A 13362-nucleotide genomic window follows, 5' to 3' on the forward strand; every position below is an offset into this window, starting at 1 on the left:
GCAGAGGCTTCTCTCGGTGGGTCTGGCTGTGCTGTTTGCAGCTCCTGAGGAGACTCGGCTGTTTGTAAGGAAAGGCAGAAGAAAGCTTTTCCCAGCGCTGTCAGTCCCAGTTTGAGTCGGAGCTGCAGCCTCCCTTCACACGGTCCATCATCCCGTCTAGTTCAAAGCCCTTCTAGCTGCAGGTCTTTGTCAAAAGCCTGGTTGGATATCTTTTATGTTCAAGATGTAGGATTTCTTAAGATGACTTTGATTATTTATTTATTCCACTTCTCTTGTGTGATAGTGCCAATATTTTACACGAAAGTGCTCAGCTTGCTCTGAAATTCATGTTGCTTTATTGTAGCCCTTTTGCCTTTGAAATTTATTTTTTTTGAAGTCTCCTCTCCCTCTTCCCATCCTCATCTCGTCTTTCTTTGCTCCTCTGTCCTTGCAGCCCCCCAACACCTCTTCCCCACCTTCCACACGCCGATCCCGATTGACATGCGGCATCACGAGGGTCGGTACCACTACGAGCCCCACGCCCTGCACGCCATGCACAGGTAAACCGCCTCCTTTCTTTCACATAAAACACATGTTGAGGATTCAGGTTCATACCGTCTAAAGTTGTCAGGGCTTTTTGATGCAAATCTGTGTTTCATACCGAGTTTCAGGGCTTGTTTTGCTGTTTAAACTCCGGAGTGTGTGTTCGCAGACGCTGATGAGAGCTGAGCGTTTGCCAAGTTCAGTATCAAAAGCAGATGACAACACGCTGACTTCCAAAGTGAATAACCAATGCTGGTTCTACATTTCTCCTCTGCAGCCCTTGTTTCCGATACAGTTTGATTATGTGGGCAAGCTTTGCTCTCTTGGCTCCAACCGTCTGGGGATGAAAAACTCTGAAGTATCTTTGAGGAGTCTGAAGTTTGACTGCAGGGATCCAAATCTCAGCGAGAGAAGTGATGAATCTCTTCTTTCTGTAATCGAGGTGCCACTGAGCAAGCTTTTAAGCAGTTTGAGGAAGAATCTCGACCCTTCACTGAAGCTGACTTGTGAAAACTACTGAGCTGATAGTTTGGCCAGATTTAAGCTTAGATATCTTCAGTTGTGTAGTTTTTAAAACCGGAAACTTAACTAATGTTTCCAAGACTGTACCTGCTGGAAGTATTTGCTTATATATTGAAATTTAACATTCCAGAGTATGTGTGGGTGCTGGAGGCTCTCTGATTACCATCTTTTAGTTTCAGCTGCCTCAACAAGTTTTATTTTGGACCTTTATTCTAGTTTCAAGCTCACTGCATACCTATAAATGAGGACTAATTCAAACAGTTGAGCTCGGTCTCAAAAATGTGCATTATTACATGGAACCAATGAATGCTGTTGAACTCTAACATGCCAAAGTTGTTTTAGGGCATATTGTAGTGGCACACCTTTAAAAAGATAATGTAAGAATTAACTTTCAAGCCTATCATGTAGTTTTGGTCCTGAAATCCAATCAAACACCGACTGAAAACCAAGCTAAACGCAGACAGAAAACAAAGCTAAACACAGACTGAAAACCAAGCTAAACGCCGACTGAAAACCAAGCTAAACACAGACAGAAAACAAAGCTAAACGCAGACAGAAAACAAAGCTAAACACAGACAGAAAACCAAGCTAAACACTGACTGAAAACCAAGCTAAACGCAGACAGAAAACAAAGCTAAACGCCGACTGAAAACCAAGCTAAACACAGACAGAAAACAAAGCTAAACGCAGACAGAAAACAAAGCTAAACGCCGACTGAAAACCAAGCTAAACACAGACAGAAAACCAAGCTAAACGCAGACAGAAAACAAAGCTAAACGCCGACTGAAAACCAAGCTAAACGCCGACTGAAAACAAAGCTAAACACCGACTGAAAACCAAGCTAAACGCCGACTGAAAACCAAGCTAAATGCCAACTGAAAACCAAGCTAAACACAGACAGAAAACCAAGCTAAACGCAGACAGAAAACAAAGCTAAACGCAGACAGAAAACAAAGCTAAACGCAGACAGAAAACCAAGCTAAACGCAGACAGAAAAGAAAGCTAAACACCGACAGAAAACCAAGCTAAACACCGACAGAAAACCAAGCTAAACACCGACAGAAAACAAAGCTAAACGCAGACAGAAAACAAAGCTAAACGCCGACAGAAAACCAAGCTAAACACCGACTGAAAACCAAGCTAAAAACTGACAGAAAACAAAGCTAAACGCCGACAGAAAACCAAGCTAAATGCCAACTGAAAACCAAGCTAAAAACTGACAGAAAACAAAGCTAAACAACCTGATCACAGTGGGAAAAACCCGCAGTAGGCCAACAAATGAAATAATTACATTGGTGCAGATTGATATTAATAGTTGAGTAGTCATGTTGAGACATGATCTTTTCCTAAACCTAACCACCTTCTTTTTATTGGTCAAACCTAACCAACCAATGACAGAAAACCACAGTGATGTTTAACGTAGAAAGCACAGATGAACCCTTGGACGACAGTCATAATCCAGAGATTCCTCCTTATATCTGACTTCAGATATACTTTGTAAGAATATATTGTTTTATTTAAACTGTCACTACAGATAGCAAACACACTATGTCAGAAAAACTGGGTTAAAGAGCTGTGGAGGATGAATAAATAGATTTATCAACCGACAGCTCGCCCCATTGGTGGTGATCGGCATCCATCGCTGATGACACAATGCAGCCAGCACCTTTTATACTCATTAATGGCTTGTTGTGGAGCTAATCTGTGTGGTGCGGGCTATGTTGCCCCCAAGCTAGGACCATAATTAAACTCCCAGAGTAGAGGTCGCAGCTCAGGCTGCATGTGCTGGTGGGGAGTCCAGGCTGCTGGGTTCAATAAGAGACGCAATGCCGTGTGATTTACTGCCGAACATTCATTTTCTAAAGCCAGAGTATGGTCAAGAGGGTACAAATCGATGAAAATCTGCTCATTTTCTTGGTTTTGTTTACTACCCAAGAGCTGTCTAAGCCCTGAAAATGATCTAAAACTTTGCTTGGTTGGTTCTCACAGTGAAAAGATGAAAACATATCTTTCTTAAAAGGATATTCTTCCACATGACAAACTTCTGTTCGTAGCACATGATTTTCATCGCAGGAGGACGTATTCTAAGGTCAGCAGCGAACGCTTTCCCTTTTGGAGGTTTAATTCAATCAGAAATTGAAGCTTGACAAGCTTTCAAACCCCATCGCCTGTAGAGGATTGAGCCATGTGATAAAAAACGGACCCACAGTGACTTTTACTGACTGGAAAGTGCTGGAAAAACTTCCCGCGAACAACCAACGCCACCTCTGGGTCGCGTCCACCAACACACTTCTGAGTGCTGCCGAGCTCGTGGCACACTTTCCAGAGCAAGCTTTGAGTTTAAAGTTACTTTATCACAAAAGAAAAACTGGCGCCGAGACAAAAAAAGTCAATAGAGTTGTGCGAATGGTGCTCTTACATTTAAATTCACAGATTTGATGGTGATGCATACTTCGCGCCTGGTGGAAGCAGGGCTATTCATCACAGCGGTTGGGAAAGTGGAGGGCGGGGGAGGCTGTCCGCACACTCGGCCACCTTGATTAATGTGATTTGATCTTGACAGTGGACCCCTAATTCATCAAGACCTTGATCTAGCTGTCGCTCCCCTGTGCCTGTGCCAAATTCACCTAATTACAGGAACATTGCAAAGCAAATTAAGTGCGGTGTCATTTGTCGCCTGCTACGGTACTTTATTATAGACCCGTGGCAGCATGTCAGAGGTCCCCTCCTTGATTGTCTAACATGACATTCCGGCGCCGTCCTCTTTATCATTGTTTGCATATACTGTAATGAGAGGGCTGGTCATTATGTCAGGCCTGTCATAAAAAGCAACTGAGGGAAAGCCTCTTTTTTCCCTCCCTGGTTTTTCTGCTCTCGCCGTCGAATGACAGAGACGTGAGAAACTGGCTGAGGAAGAACACCTCCTCTTCCTCCTCTGTGCTGGACAAAGTGAATCAAAAACCATCTCATGTTGATTTGCATCATTTATCCGTAAGAAAGTAGATATTTTCCTTCTGCAGATGGAAAGAACACAGCAGCTTTGGTCAAATCGACCAAAATATTCACAAACTTGTTCATTTAGCAAACTTTGCTAAATGACACTGAAAAGTACCATTTTCATAATGACTATAGGCTTAAAATTTCAGTCTTAGCTTTAATGTTCCAGCTCTTTGATGTGCAGAATCCTCCGTTTGTGCCGCTTGAACTTTGACCTTTAATTACTAAACAATACATTTGACAGCACTGTAATGTACAGGCTTTGCTCTCGAGTTTTCGTCATTACTTAACGGAACAAACGAAAAATGCGACAAATGTTCATAAAACACTTTTTTTTTTCCACAATTTTTACTGAAAAAGTCGCGAAAATAGTTCTTGCTTGTGATTGGACAGAGCCTCTGATGCTTCTGATTGGACATTGCCTCTGATGCTTCTGATTGGACAGAGCCTCTGATGCTTCTGATTGGACATTGCCTCTGATGCTTCTGATTGGACAGAGCCTCTGATGCTCCTGATTGGACAGAGCCTCTGATGCTTCTGATTGGACAGAGCCTCTGATGCTCCTGATTGGACAGAGCCTCTGATGCTTCTGATTGGACAGAGCCTCTGTAACAGTTTCTCTTAAACCAAGATCATCTGTAGCTTTCCTTGACTTCGATCCACTAAATACTCCGACAAAACTGAATTTTCCAGATAACAGAAAAGCATTTCAGTGCTTTTTGCGGATCATCTTAGAACAGGTTCAGACTTTCCCAAAGACCATTTAAACTCATTAAAGTTAATCTTTCATCGAAAGTCCAAATTCAACCATCCGAAATGTTGCTAGTTTTGAGCTAGACCTGGTAAAGAGTGCTTTATGTGCTGAAAAAACAATTAAATTTATTTTATTTTTTACATCATTCCAAAGAGAATAAAGGCTTCACAAATTGCAAAGCGCATTTTTGAATAATGTTAGTCCGTACGGTGGCTCTTAGCGGTCAAACGTTGCTCAAAAAGCATTCGACCGATGCAAAAAAAACGCAGAAAATCATCGCTCACCGCCACCGAAGACCAACTGGTGATAAGCAGCTGTAGATAAGCGATAAGTGACGTAAAGGCCCCCCCATCAGTGTGGGACGGAGTTAGGAACAAGAACGCGGATATTTGAACTAAATACTCATTTCAGTGGGGTTTTTAGGGCGGTTTTTGAATTATTAATGAACTTTTCATGCATGAGTAGATTCTGCAGCTAAGCTAATGAGCTAATGACACACTTTCTACAGATTTTTGGCAAGGAAACAGGTTTTAGACTTAATGAAAGAGGAGTTATTTTGCTTCGGTTTTAAAAAACACTGATGCTGTGGGGACGGAACGATTTTTCAGAGCAGATGATTTGCAGCTTTGTGTTCCTGTTTGTTTGTATCTGGGTCATTTCTGCAGGAGGAGGAAGGCGTTGTGGGGTTTCAGAGGAGGTGTTGCCTGTTAAAGTTGGAGAGGTCCGCTTCACGCTGCAGACTCATAAACCTACAGTGGAAGTTTATTCAGCCGCACGTTGGACTGGGTGATTTATCTAAATCAGAGAGCTTCCTGAGCCCGACACCAGAGACGAGAGTCACTGTCAGGCTGTAATTCATCTCTGGTGTCAGCGAGCAGAGAGCACGCTCACATAAATATAGACACAAACACTGGCAGCTCTGTACAAACAAAAAGAAACAGGGGAATGCTGCTAACATGCAGCTCTGTCTGAAGGACTTCATCAGCAAGACTTCACATCTATTATTTACTCAACTACTCGTTATCACTGCTGAAGATCTGCAGATTGTCCAGTTAAAAAGAGCCGAAGACCTTCAGCTTGGAGCGTAAAAGGCATGAGTCGGTCGCAGAGTATCTGAAGCCGATTATTTTGGGAAAACACACAGCTGGAGGTGCACGATGCTGCAGGCTGTGACGCATCGAGATGGGCTGAACATTTCCAATAAGCACAAACACTGAGGGGGACATGGTGTGGGAGGAAGGCTTCTTCTGTCTGCTGCTGCCGGTGGTGCTGCTGGTTAACAAGAAACCTGTGTTCCCGTCAGTTTCAGATCACATGACCACGAGTGATGTGCAGGTAATCTGAGCGGATTTCTCCATCCGAGGTAAAAGCGTGGAGCATGTGAGCCTGGACTCCTTCTGCAGTGAAGCCAAACACCTCATTAATGGCACCGATATCCTGAGCCATTAAAAACAAAAATACTCAGAGGAAGAGGCAGAGGGAAAGGTGACGTCTGGCGTCACGCCTGATTTACCTCATTTAAAGCTCTCCGGTGAACACATTTAATGTGCTTCAAACTGTTGGGTTACTCCAGGCCCGTTTCCCTTCAGGCCCGTTTCCCTTCGGCCCGTTTCCCTTCAGGCCCGTTTCACTCCAGGCCCGTTTCACTCCAGGCCCGTTTCCCTTCGGCCCGTTTCCCTACTTCGGCCCGTTTCCCTTCAGGCCCGTTTCACTTCAGGCCCGTTTCCCTTCGGCCCGTTTCCCTTCAGGCCCGTTTCCCTTCAGGCCCGTTTCCCTTCAGGCCCGTTTCCCTTCAGGCCCGTTTCCCTTCAGGCCCGTTTCCCTTCAGGCCCGTTTCCCTTCAGGCCCGTTTCCCTTCGGCCCGTTTCCCTTCAGGCCCGTTTCCCTTCGGCCCGTTTCCCTTCAGGCCCGTTTCCCTTCGGCCCGTTTCACTTCGGCCCGTTTCCCTTCAGGCCCGTTTCCCTTCAGCCCGACTCGTTCTATCTAAGGATCCAACACGAACACAGTTTAGGAACAAGAAGGAGACAGTGAGATGCCTTCGGTGCAACACCAGCTCCTTACAGTTTGGTTCAGGCTGTAGCTTCTCATTTGGCAGCAAATTAAATCACAATTCCATTAAAACCAAAGCAATACGTGTCAATTATTCAACAATCTTGTGTCCTGTTCGGTGGCTTCAGACGTACCAATCTGAAACACATTTTCTGAGGTTTAGGCCGAAGATTGAAAATGGTAGAAATATCCATCCTTCCATCATCTTCCTCTTAGCTGAGGTCGGGTCTCAGGGCCGACAGGTTCAGGAGGGAAACCCAGACATCCCCCCCCCAGGGACACTCTCCAGCTCCTGCTGGGGGATCCTCAGGATCCCTCCGATGAGTTCTGGTTCCGCCCAGGTTGGACGTGTCCAAAGGGATGCAACCAGGAAGCATCCGAACCAGCATCCAAAGTGGGGTTTGGGAGTTTGGGTGTGACCAAATAATGCTGCTGAAAGAAGCAATCTACATACCTCTGAGGATAAAATCCAACGAGCCAATCTGTTTCTGGACCCTTGGTGTCACAAATAAACTAGTGAAGCAGTGTCTGGGTAAACTGTCCTCTGTTTCAGTACCTTAACCTGTTAACCAGCTTTAACCAGCTTTGGTTAACAGTAGGAAGCAGTGTCTGAGTAAACTGTCCTCTGTTTCAGTACCTTAACCTGTTAACCAGCTTTAACCAGCAATGGTTAACAGCAGGAAGCAGTGTCTGGGTAAACTGTCCCCTGTTTCAGTACCTTAACCTGTTAACCAGCTTTAACCAGCAATGGTTAACAGCAGGAAGCAGTGTCTGGGTAAACTGTCCCCTGTTTCAGTACCTTAACCTGTTAACCAGCTTTAACCGGCGATGGTTAACAGCAGGAAGCAGTGTCTGGGTAAACTGTCCTCTGTTTCAGTACCTTAACCTGTTAACCAGCTTTAACCAGCGATGGTTAACAGTAGGAAGCAGTGTCTGAGTAAACTGTCCTCTGTTTCAGTACCTTAACCTGTTAACCAGCTTTAACCAGCGATGGTTAACAGCAGGAAGCAGTGTCTGGGTAAACTGTCCTCTGTTTCAGTACCTTAACCTGTTAACCAGCTTTAACCAGCGATGGTTAACAGCAGGAAGCAGTGTCTGAGTAAACTGTCCTCTGTTTCAGTACCTTAACCTGTTAACCAGCTTTAACCAGCAATGGTTAACAGCAGGAAGCAGTGTCTGAGTAAACTGTCCTCTGTTTCAGTACCTTAACCTGTTAACCAGCTTTAACCAGCGATGGTTAACAGTAGGAAGCAGTGTCTGAGTAAACTGTCCTCTGTTTCAGTACCTTAACCTGTTAACCAGCTTTAACCGGCGATGGTTAACAGCAGGAAGCAGTGTCTGGGTAAACTGTCCTCTGTTTCAGTACCTTAACCTGTTAACCAGCTTTAACCAGCGATGGTTAACAGCAGGAAGCAGTGTCTGAGTAAACTGTCCTCTGTTTCAGTACCTTAACCTGTTAACCAGCTTTAACCAGCAATGGTTAACAGCAGGAAGCAGTGTCTGAGTAAACTGTCCTCTGTTTCAGTACCTTAACCTGTTAACCAGCTTTAACCAGCGATGGTTAACAGCAGGAAGCAGTGTCTGGGTAAACTGTCCTCTGTTTCAGTACCTTAACCTGTTAACCAGCTTTAACCAGCTTTGGTTAACAGCAGGAAGCAGTGACGTTACATTCAAGGTTCCCCGAGCTTCGCCCTGAAACTCGCCCTGAAACTCGCCCTGAAACTCGCCCTGAAACTCGCCCTGAAACTCGCCCTGAAACTCGCTCTGAAACTCGCTCTGAAACTCGCCCTGAAACTCGCTCTGAAACTCGCCCTGAAACTCGCCCTGAAACTCGCCCTGAAACTCGCCCTGAAACTCGCTCTGAAACTCGCTCTGAAACTCGCCCTGAAACTCGCTCTGAAACTCGCTCTGAAACTCGCTCTGAAACTCGCTCTGAAACTCGCCCTGAAACTCGCTCTGAAACTCGCCCTGAAACTCGCCCTGAAACTCGCCCTGAAACTCGCTCTGAAACTCGCTCTGAAACTCGCTCTTAAACTCGCTCTGAAACTCGCCCTGAAACTCGCTCTGAAACTCGCCCTGAAACTCGCGCTGAAACTCGCCCTGAAACTCGCTCTGAAACTCGAAGGAGCAAGGAACAAGAAGGAGACAGTGAGATGCCTTCGGTGCAACACCAGCTCCTTACAGTTTGGTTCAGGCTGTAGCTTCTCATTTGGCAGCAAATTAAATCACAATTCCATTAAAACCAAAGCAATACGTGTCAATTATTCAACAATCTTGTGTCCTGTTCGGTGGCTTCAGACGTACCAATCTGAAACACATTTTCTGGGTAAACTGTCCTCTGTTTCAGTACCTTAACCTGTTAACCAGCTTTAACCAGCTTTGGTTAACAGTAGGAAGCAGTGTCTGAGTAAACTGTCCTCTGTTTCAGTACCTTAACCTGTTAACCAGCTTTAACCAGCTTTGGTTAACAGTAGGAAGCAGTGTCTGAGTAAACTGTCCTCTGTTTCAGTACCTTAACCTGTTAACCAGCTTTAACCGGCGATGGTTAACAGCAGGAAGCAGTGTCTGAGTAAACTGTCCTCTGTTTCAGTACCTTAACCTGTTAACCAGCTTTAACCAGCAATGGTTAACAGCAGGAAGCAGTGTCTGGGTAAACTGTCCCCTGTTTCAGTACCTTAACCTGTTAACCAGCTTTAACCAGCAATGGTTAACAGCAGGAAGCAGTGTCTGGGTAAACTGTCCCCTGTTTCAGTACCTTAACCTGTTAACCAGCTTTAACCGGCGATGGTTAACAGCAGGAAGCAGTGTCTGGGTAAACTGTCCTCTGTTTCAGTACCTTAACCTGTTAACCAGCTTTAACCAGCGATGGTTAACAGTAGGAAGCAGTGTCTGAGTAAACTGTCCTCTGTTTCAGTACCTTAACCTGTTAACCAGCTTTAACCAGCGATGGTTAACAGCAGGAAGCAGTGTCTGGGTAAACTGTCCTCTGTTTCAGTACCTTAACCTGTTAACCAGCTTTAACCAGCGATGGTTAACAGCAGGAAGCAGTGTCTGAGTAAACTGTCCTCTGTTTCAGTACCTTAACCTGTTAACCAGCTTTAACCAGCAATGGTTAACAGCAGGAAGCAGTGTCTGAGTAAACTGTCCTCTGTTTCAGTACCTTAACCTGTTAACCAGCTTTAACCAGCGATGGTTAACAGTAGGAAGCAGTGTCTGAGTAAACTGTCCTCTGTTTCAGTACCTTAACCTGTTAACCAGCTTTAACCGGCGATGGTTAACAGCAGGAAGCAGTGTCTGGGTAAACTGTCCTCTGTTTCAGTACCTTAACCTGTTAACCAGCTTTAACCAGCGATGGTTAACAGCAGGAAGCAGTGTCTGAGTAAACTGTCCTCTGTTTCAGTACCTTAACCTGTTAACCAGCTTTAACCAGCAATGGTTAACAGCAGGAAGCAGTGTCTGAGTAAACTGTCCTCTGTTTCAGTACCTTAACCTGTTAACCAGCTTTAACCAGCGATGGTTAACAGCAGGAAGCAGTGTCTGGGTAAACTGTCCTCTGTTTCAGTACCTTAACCTGTTAACCAGCTTTAACCAGCTTTGGTTAACAGCAGGAAGCAGTGACGTTACATTCAAGGTTCCCCGAGCTTCGCCCTGAAACTCGCCCTGAAACTCGCTCTGAAACTCGCTCTGAAACTCGCCCTGAAACTCGCCCTGAAACTCGCCCTGAAACTCGCCCTGAAACTCGCCCTGAAACTCGCCCTGAAACTCGCTCTGAAACTCGCCCTGAAACTCGCTCTGAAACTCGCCCTGAAACTCGCCCTGAAACTCGCCCTGAAACTCGCTCTGAAACTCGCCCTGAAACTCGCGCTGAAACTCGCCCTGAAACTCGCCCTGAAACTCGCTCTGAAACTCGCCCTGAAACTCGCTCTGAAACTCGCCCTGAAACTCGCTCTGAAACTCGCCCTGAAACTCGCTCTGAAACTCGCCCTGAAACTCGCCCTGAAACTCGCGCTGAAACTCGCCCTGAAACTCGCCCTGAAACTCGCTCTGAAACTCGCCCTGAAACTCGCCCTGAAACTCGCCCTGAAACTCGCCCTGAAACTCGCCCTGAAACTCGCCCTGAAACTCGCTCTGAAACTCGCCCTGAAACTCGCTCTGAAACTCGCCCTGAAACTCGCTCTGAAACTCGCTCTGAAACTCGCTCTGAAACTCGCTCTGAAACTCGCCCTGAAACTCGCCCTGAAACTCGCTCTGAAACTCGCCCTGAAACTCGCCCTGAAACTCGCCCTGAAACTCGCGCTGAAACTCGCCCTGAAACTCGCTCTGAAACTCGCCCTGAAACTCGCGCTGAAACTCGCCCTGAAACTCGCTCTGAAACTCGCCCTGAAACTCGCGCTGAAACTCGCCCTGAAACTCGCCCTGAAACTCGCGCTGAAACTCGCCCTGAAACTCGCCCTGAAACTCGCCCTGAAACTCGCTGTGAAACTCGCTCTGAAACTCGCCCTGAAACTCGCTCTGAAACTCGCCCTGAAACTCGCCCTGAAACTCGCTCTGAAACTCGCCCTGAAACTCGCCCTGAAACTCGCCCTGAAACTCGCCCTGAAACTCGCCCTGAAACTCGCCCTGAAACTCGCCCTGAAACTCGCCCTGAAACTCGCTCTGAAACTCGCTCTGAAACTCGCTCTGAAACTCGCCCTGAAACTCGCTCTGAAACTCGCCCTGAAACTCGCCCTGAAACTCGCCCTGAAACTCGCCCTGAAACTCGCCCTGAAACTCGCTCTGAAACTCGCTCTGAAACTCGCTCTGAAACTCGCTCTGAAACTCGCCCTGAAACTCGCCCTGAAACTCGCTCTGAAACTCGCTCTGAAACTCGCCCTGAAACTCGCTCTGAAACTCGCCCTGAAACTCGCTCTGAAACTCGCCCTGAAACTCGCGCTGAAACTCGCCCTGAAACTCGCTCTGAAACTCGCTCTGAAACTCGCGCTGAAACTCGCCCTGAAACTCGCCCTGAAACTCGCCCTGAAACCTGCTCTGAAACTCGCTCTGAGCCTTCTTCCTTCAGAGAATCCGACACGACTTCCTCTGACAGATCAGGCTGAAAGCTTCCAGGCTGGATTTGAAGAAATGCTGAAGCTCTTCACATGATTCACGGTGCGCTTGCTTGTTATCGCAGTAAACAAAGAGAGACGGAGCTCACCTGCAGGCCGTTACACCATGAGAGCAATAAAAACTCAAACAGGCGGAGGAAATGATTACGTTTTTGGGTGGAAAGTCAGATCTTTATCTTCTGCACAGAGAGAAAAACATTACCTCATTCATGGTGCAAGCCAACAGTTTGGCTTTGAGGTTCCAGTCTTTGGATGATAAAGGTCGTTTATCTTTAATCACGAGGCAAAAGACGGCAGAGGAAAAATTAAAGGAACTGAAACCGAAAACTGAAAACCGACCCAAAATCAGTCTTCACCGGGACTGAAACGACCCAAAAATCAGTCTTTACCGGGACTGAAACCGACCCAAAATCAGTCTTCACCGGGACTGAAACCGACCCAAAATCAGTCTTTACCGGGACTGAAACCGACCCAAAATCAGTCTTTACCGGGACTGAAACCGACCCAAAATCAGACTTCACCGGGACTGAAACCGACCCAAAATCAGTCTTTACCGGGACTGAAACCGACCCAAAAATCAGTCTTTACCGGGACTGATACCGACCCAAAATCAGACTTTACCGGGACTGAAACCGACCCAAAATCAGACTTTACCGGGACTGAAACCGACCCAAAATCAGACTTCACCGGGACTGAAACCGACCCAAAATCAGTCTTTACCGGGACTGAAACCGACCCAAAATCAGTCTTTACCGGGACTGAAACCGACCCAAAATCAGTCTTCACCGGGACTGAAACCGACCCAAAATCAGTCTTCACCGGGACTGAAACCGACCCAAAATCAGTCTTTACCGGGACTGAAACCGACCCAAAATCAGTCTTCACCGGGACTGAAACCGACCCAAAATCAGTCTTTACCGGGACTGAAACCGACCCAAAATCAGTCTTCACCGGGACTGAAACCGACCCAAAATCAGTCTTTACCGGGACTGAAACCGACCCAAAATCAGTCTTTACCGGGACTGAAACCGACCCAAAATCAGTCTTCACCGGGACTGAAACCGACCCAAAATCAGTCTTTACCGGGACTGAAACCGACCCAAAATCAGTCTTTACCGGGACTGAAACCGACCCAAAATCAGTCTTCACCGGGACTGAAACCGACCCAAAATCAGTCTTTACCGGGACTGAAACCGACCCAAAATCAGTCTTCACCGGGACTGAAACCGACCCAAAAATCAGTCTTTACCGGGACTGAAACCGACCCAAAATCAGTCTTTACCGGGACTGAAACCGACCCAAAATCAGTCTTCACCGGGACTGAAACCGACCCAAAATCAGTCTTCACCGGGACTGAAACCGACCCAAAATCAGTCTTTACCGGGACTGAAACCGACCCAAAATCAGTCTTTA

General features: G+C 46.4%; 1 protein-coding gene across 1 annotated transcript in view; it reads left to right on the forward strand.

The window, feature by feature from the left end:
* The first annotated feature begins 437 nt into the window (after nt 1–437).
* LOC140288357 (zinc finger protein GLI2-like) overlaps nt 438–13362 on the forward strand; it is a 50942-nt gene continuing 38017 nt past the window's right edge. Inside the window, exon 1 of the mRNA XM_072379178.1 lies at nt 438–539. Coding sequence (XP_072235279.1) covers nt 481–539 — 59 coding nt within the window. The 5' untranslated portion in view covers nt 438–480. The remainder of the gene's footprint in view (nt 540–13362) is intronic.

This window comes from Leuresthes tenuis, unplaced genomic scaffold, assembly GCF_036924035.1.
Source record: "Leuresthes tenuis unplaced genomic scaffold, fLeuTen1.0.hap1 SCAF_1, whole genome shotgun sequence".
Lineage (NCBI taxonomy): Eukaryota > Metazoa > Chordata > Actinopteri > Atheriniformes > Atherinopsidae > Leuresthes > Leuresthes tenuis.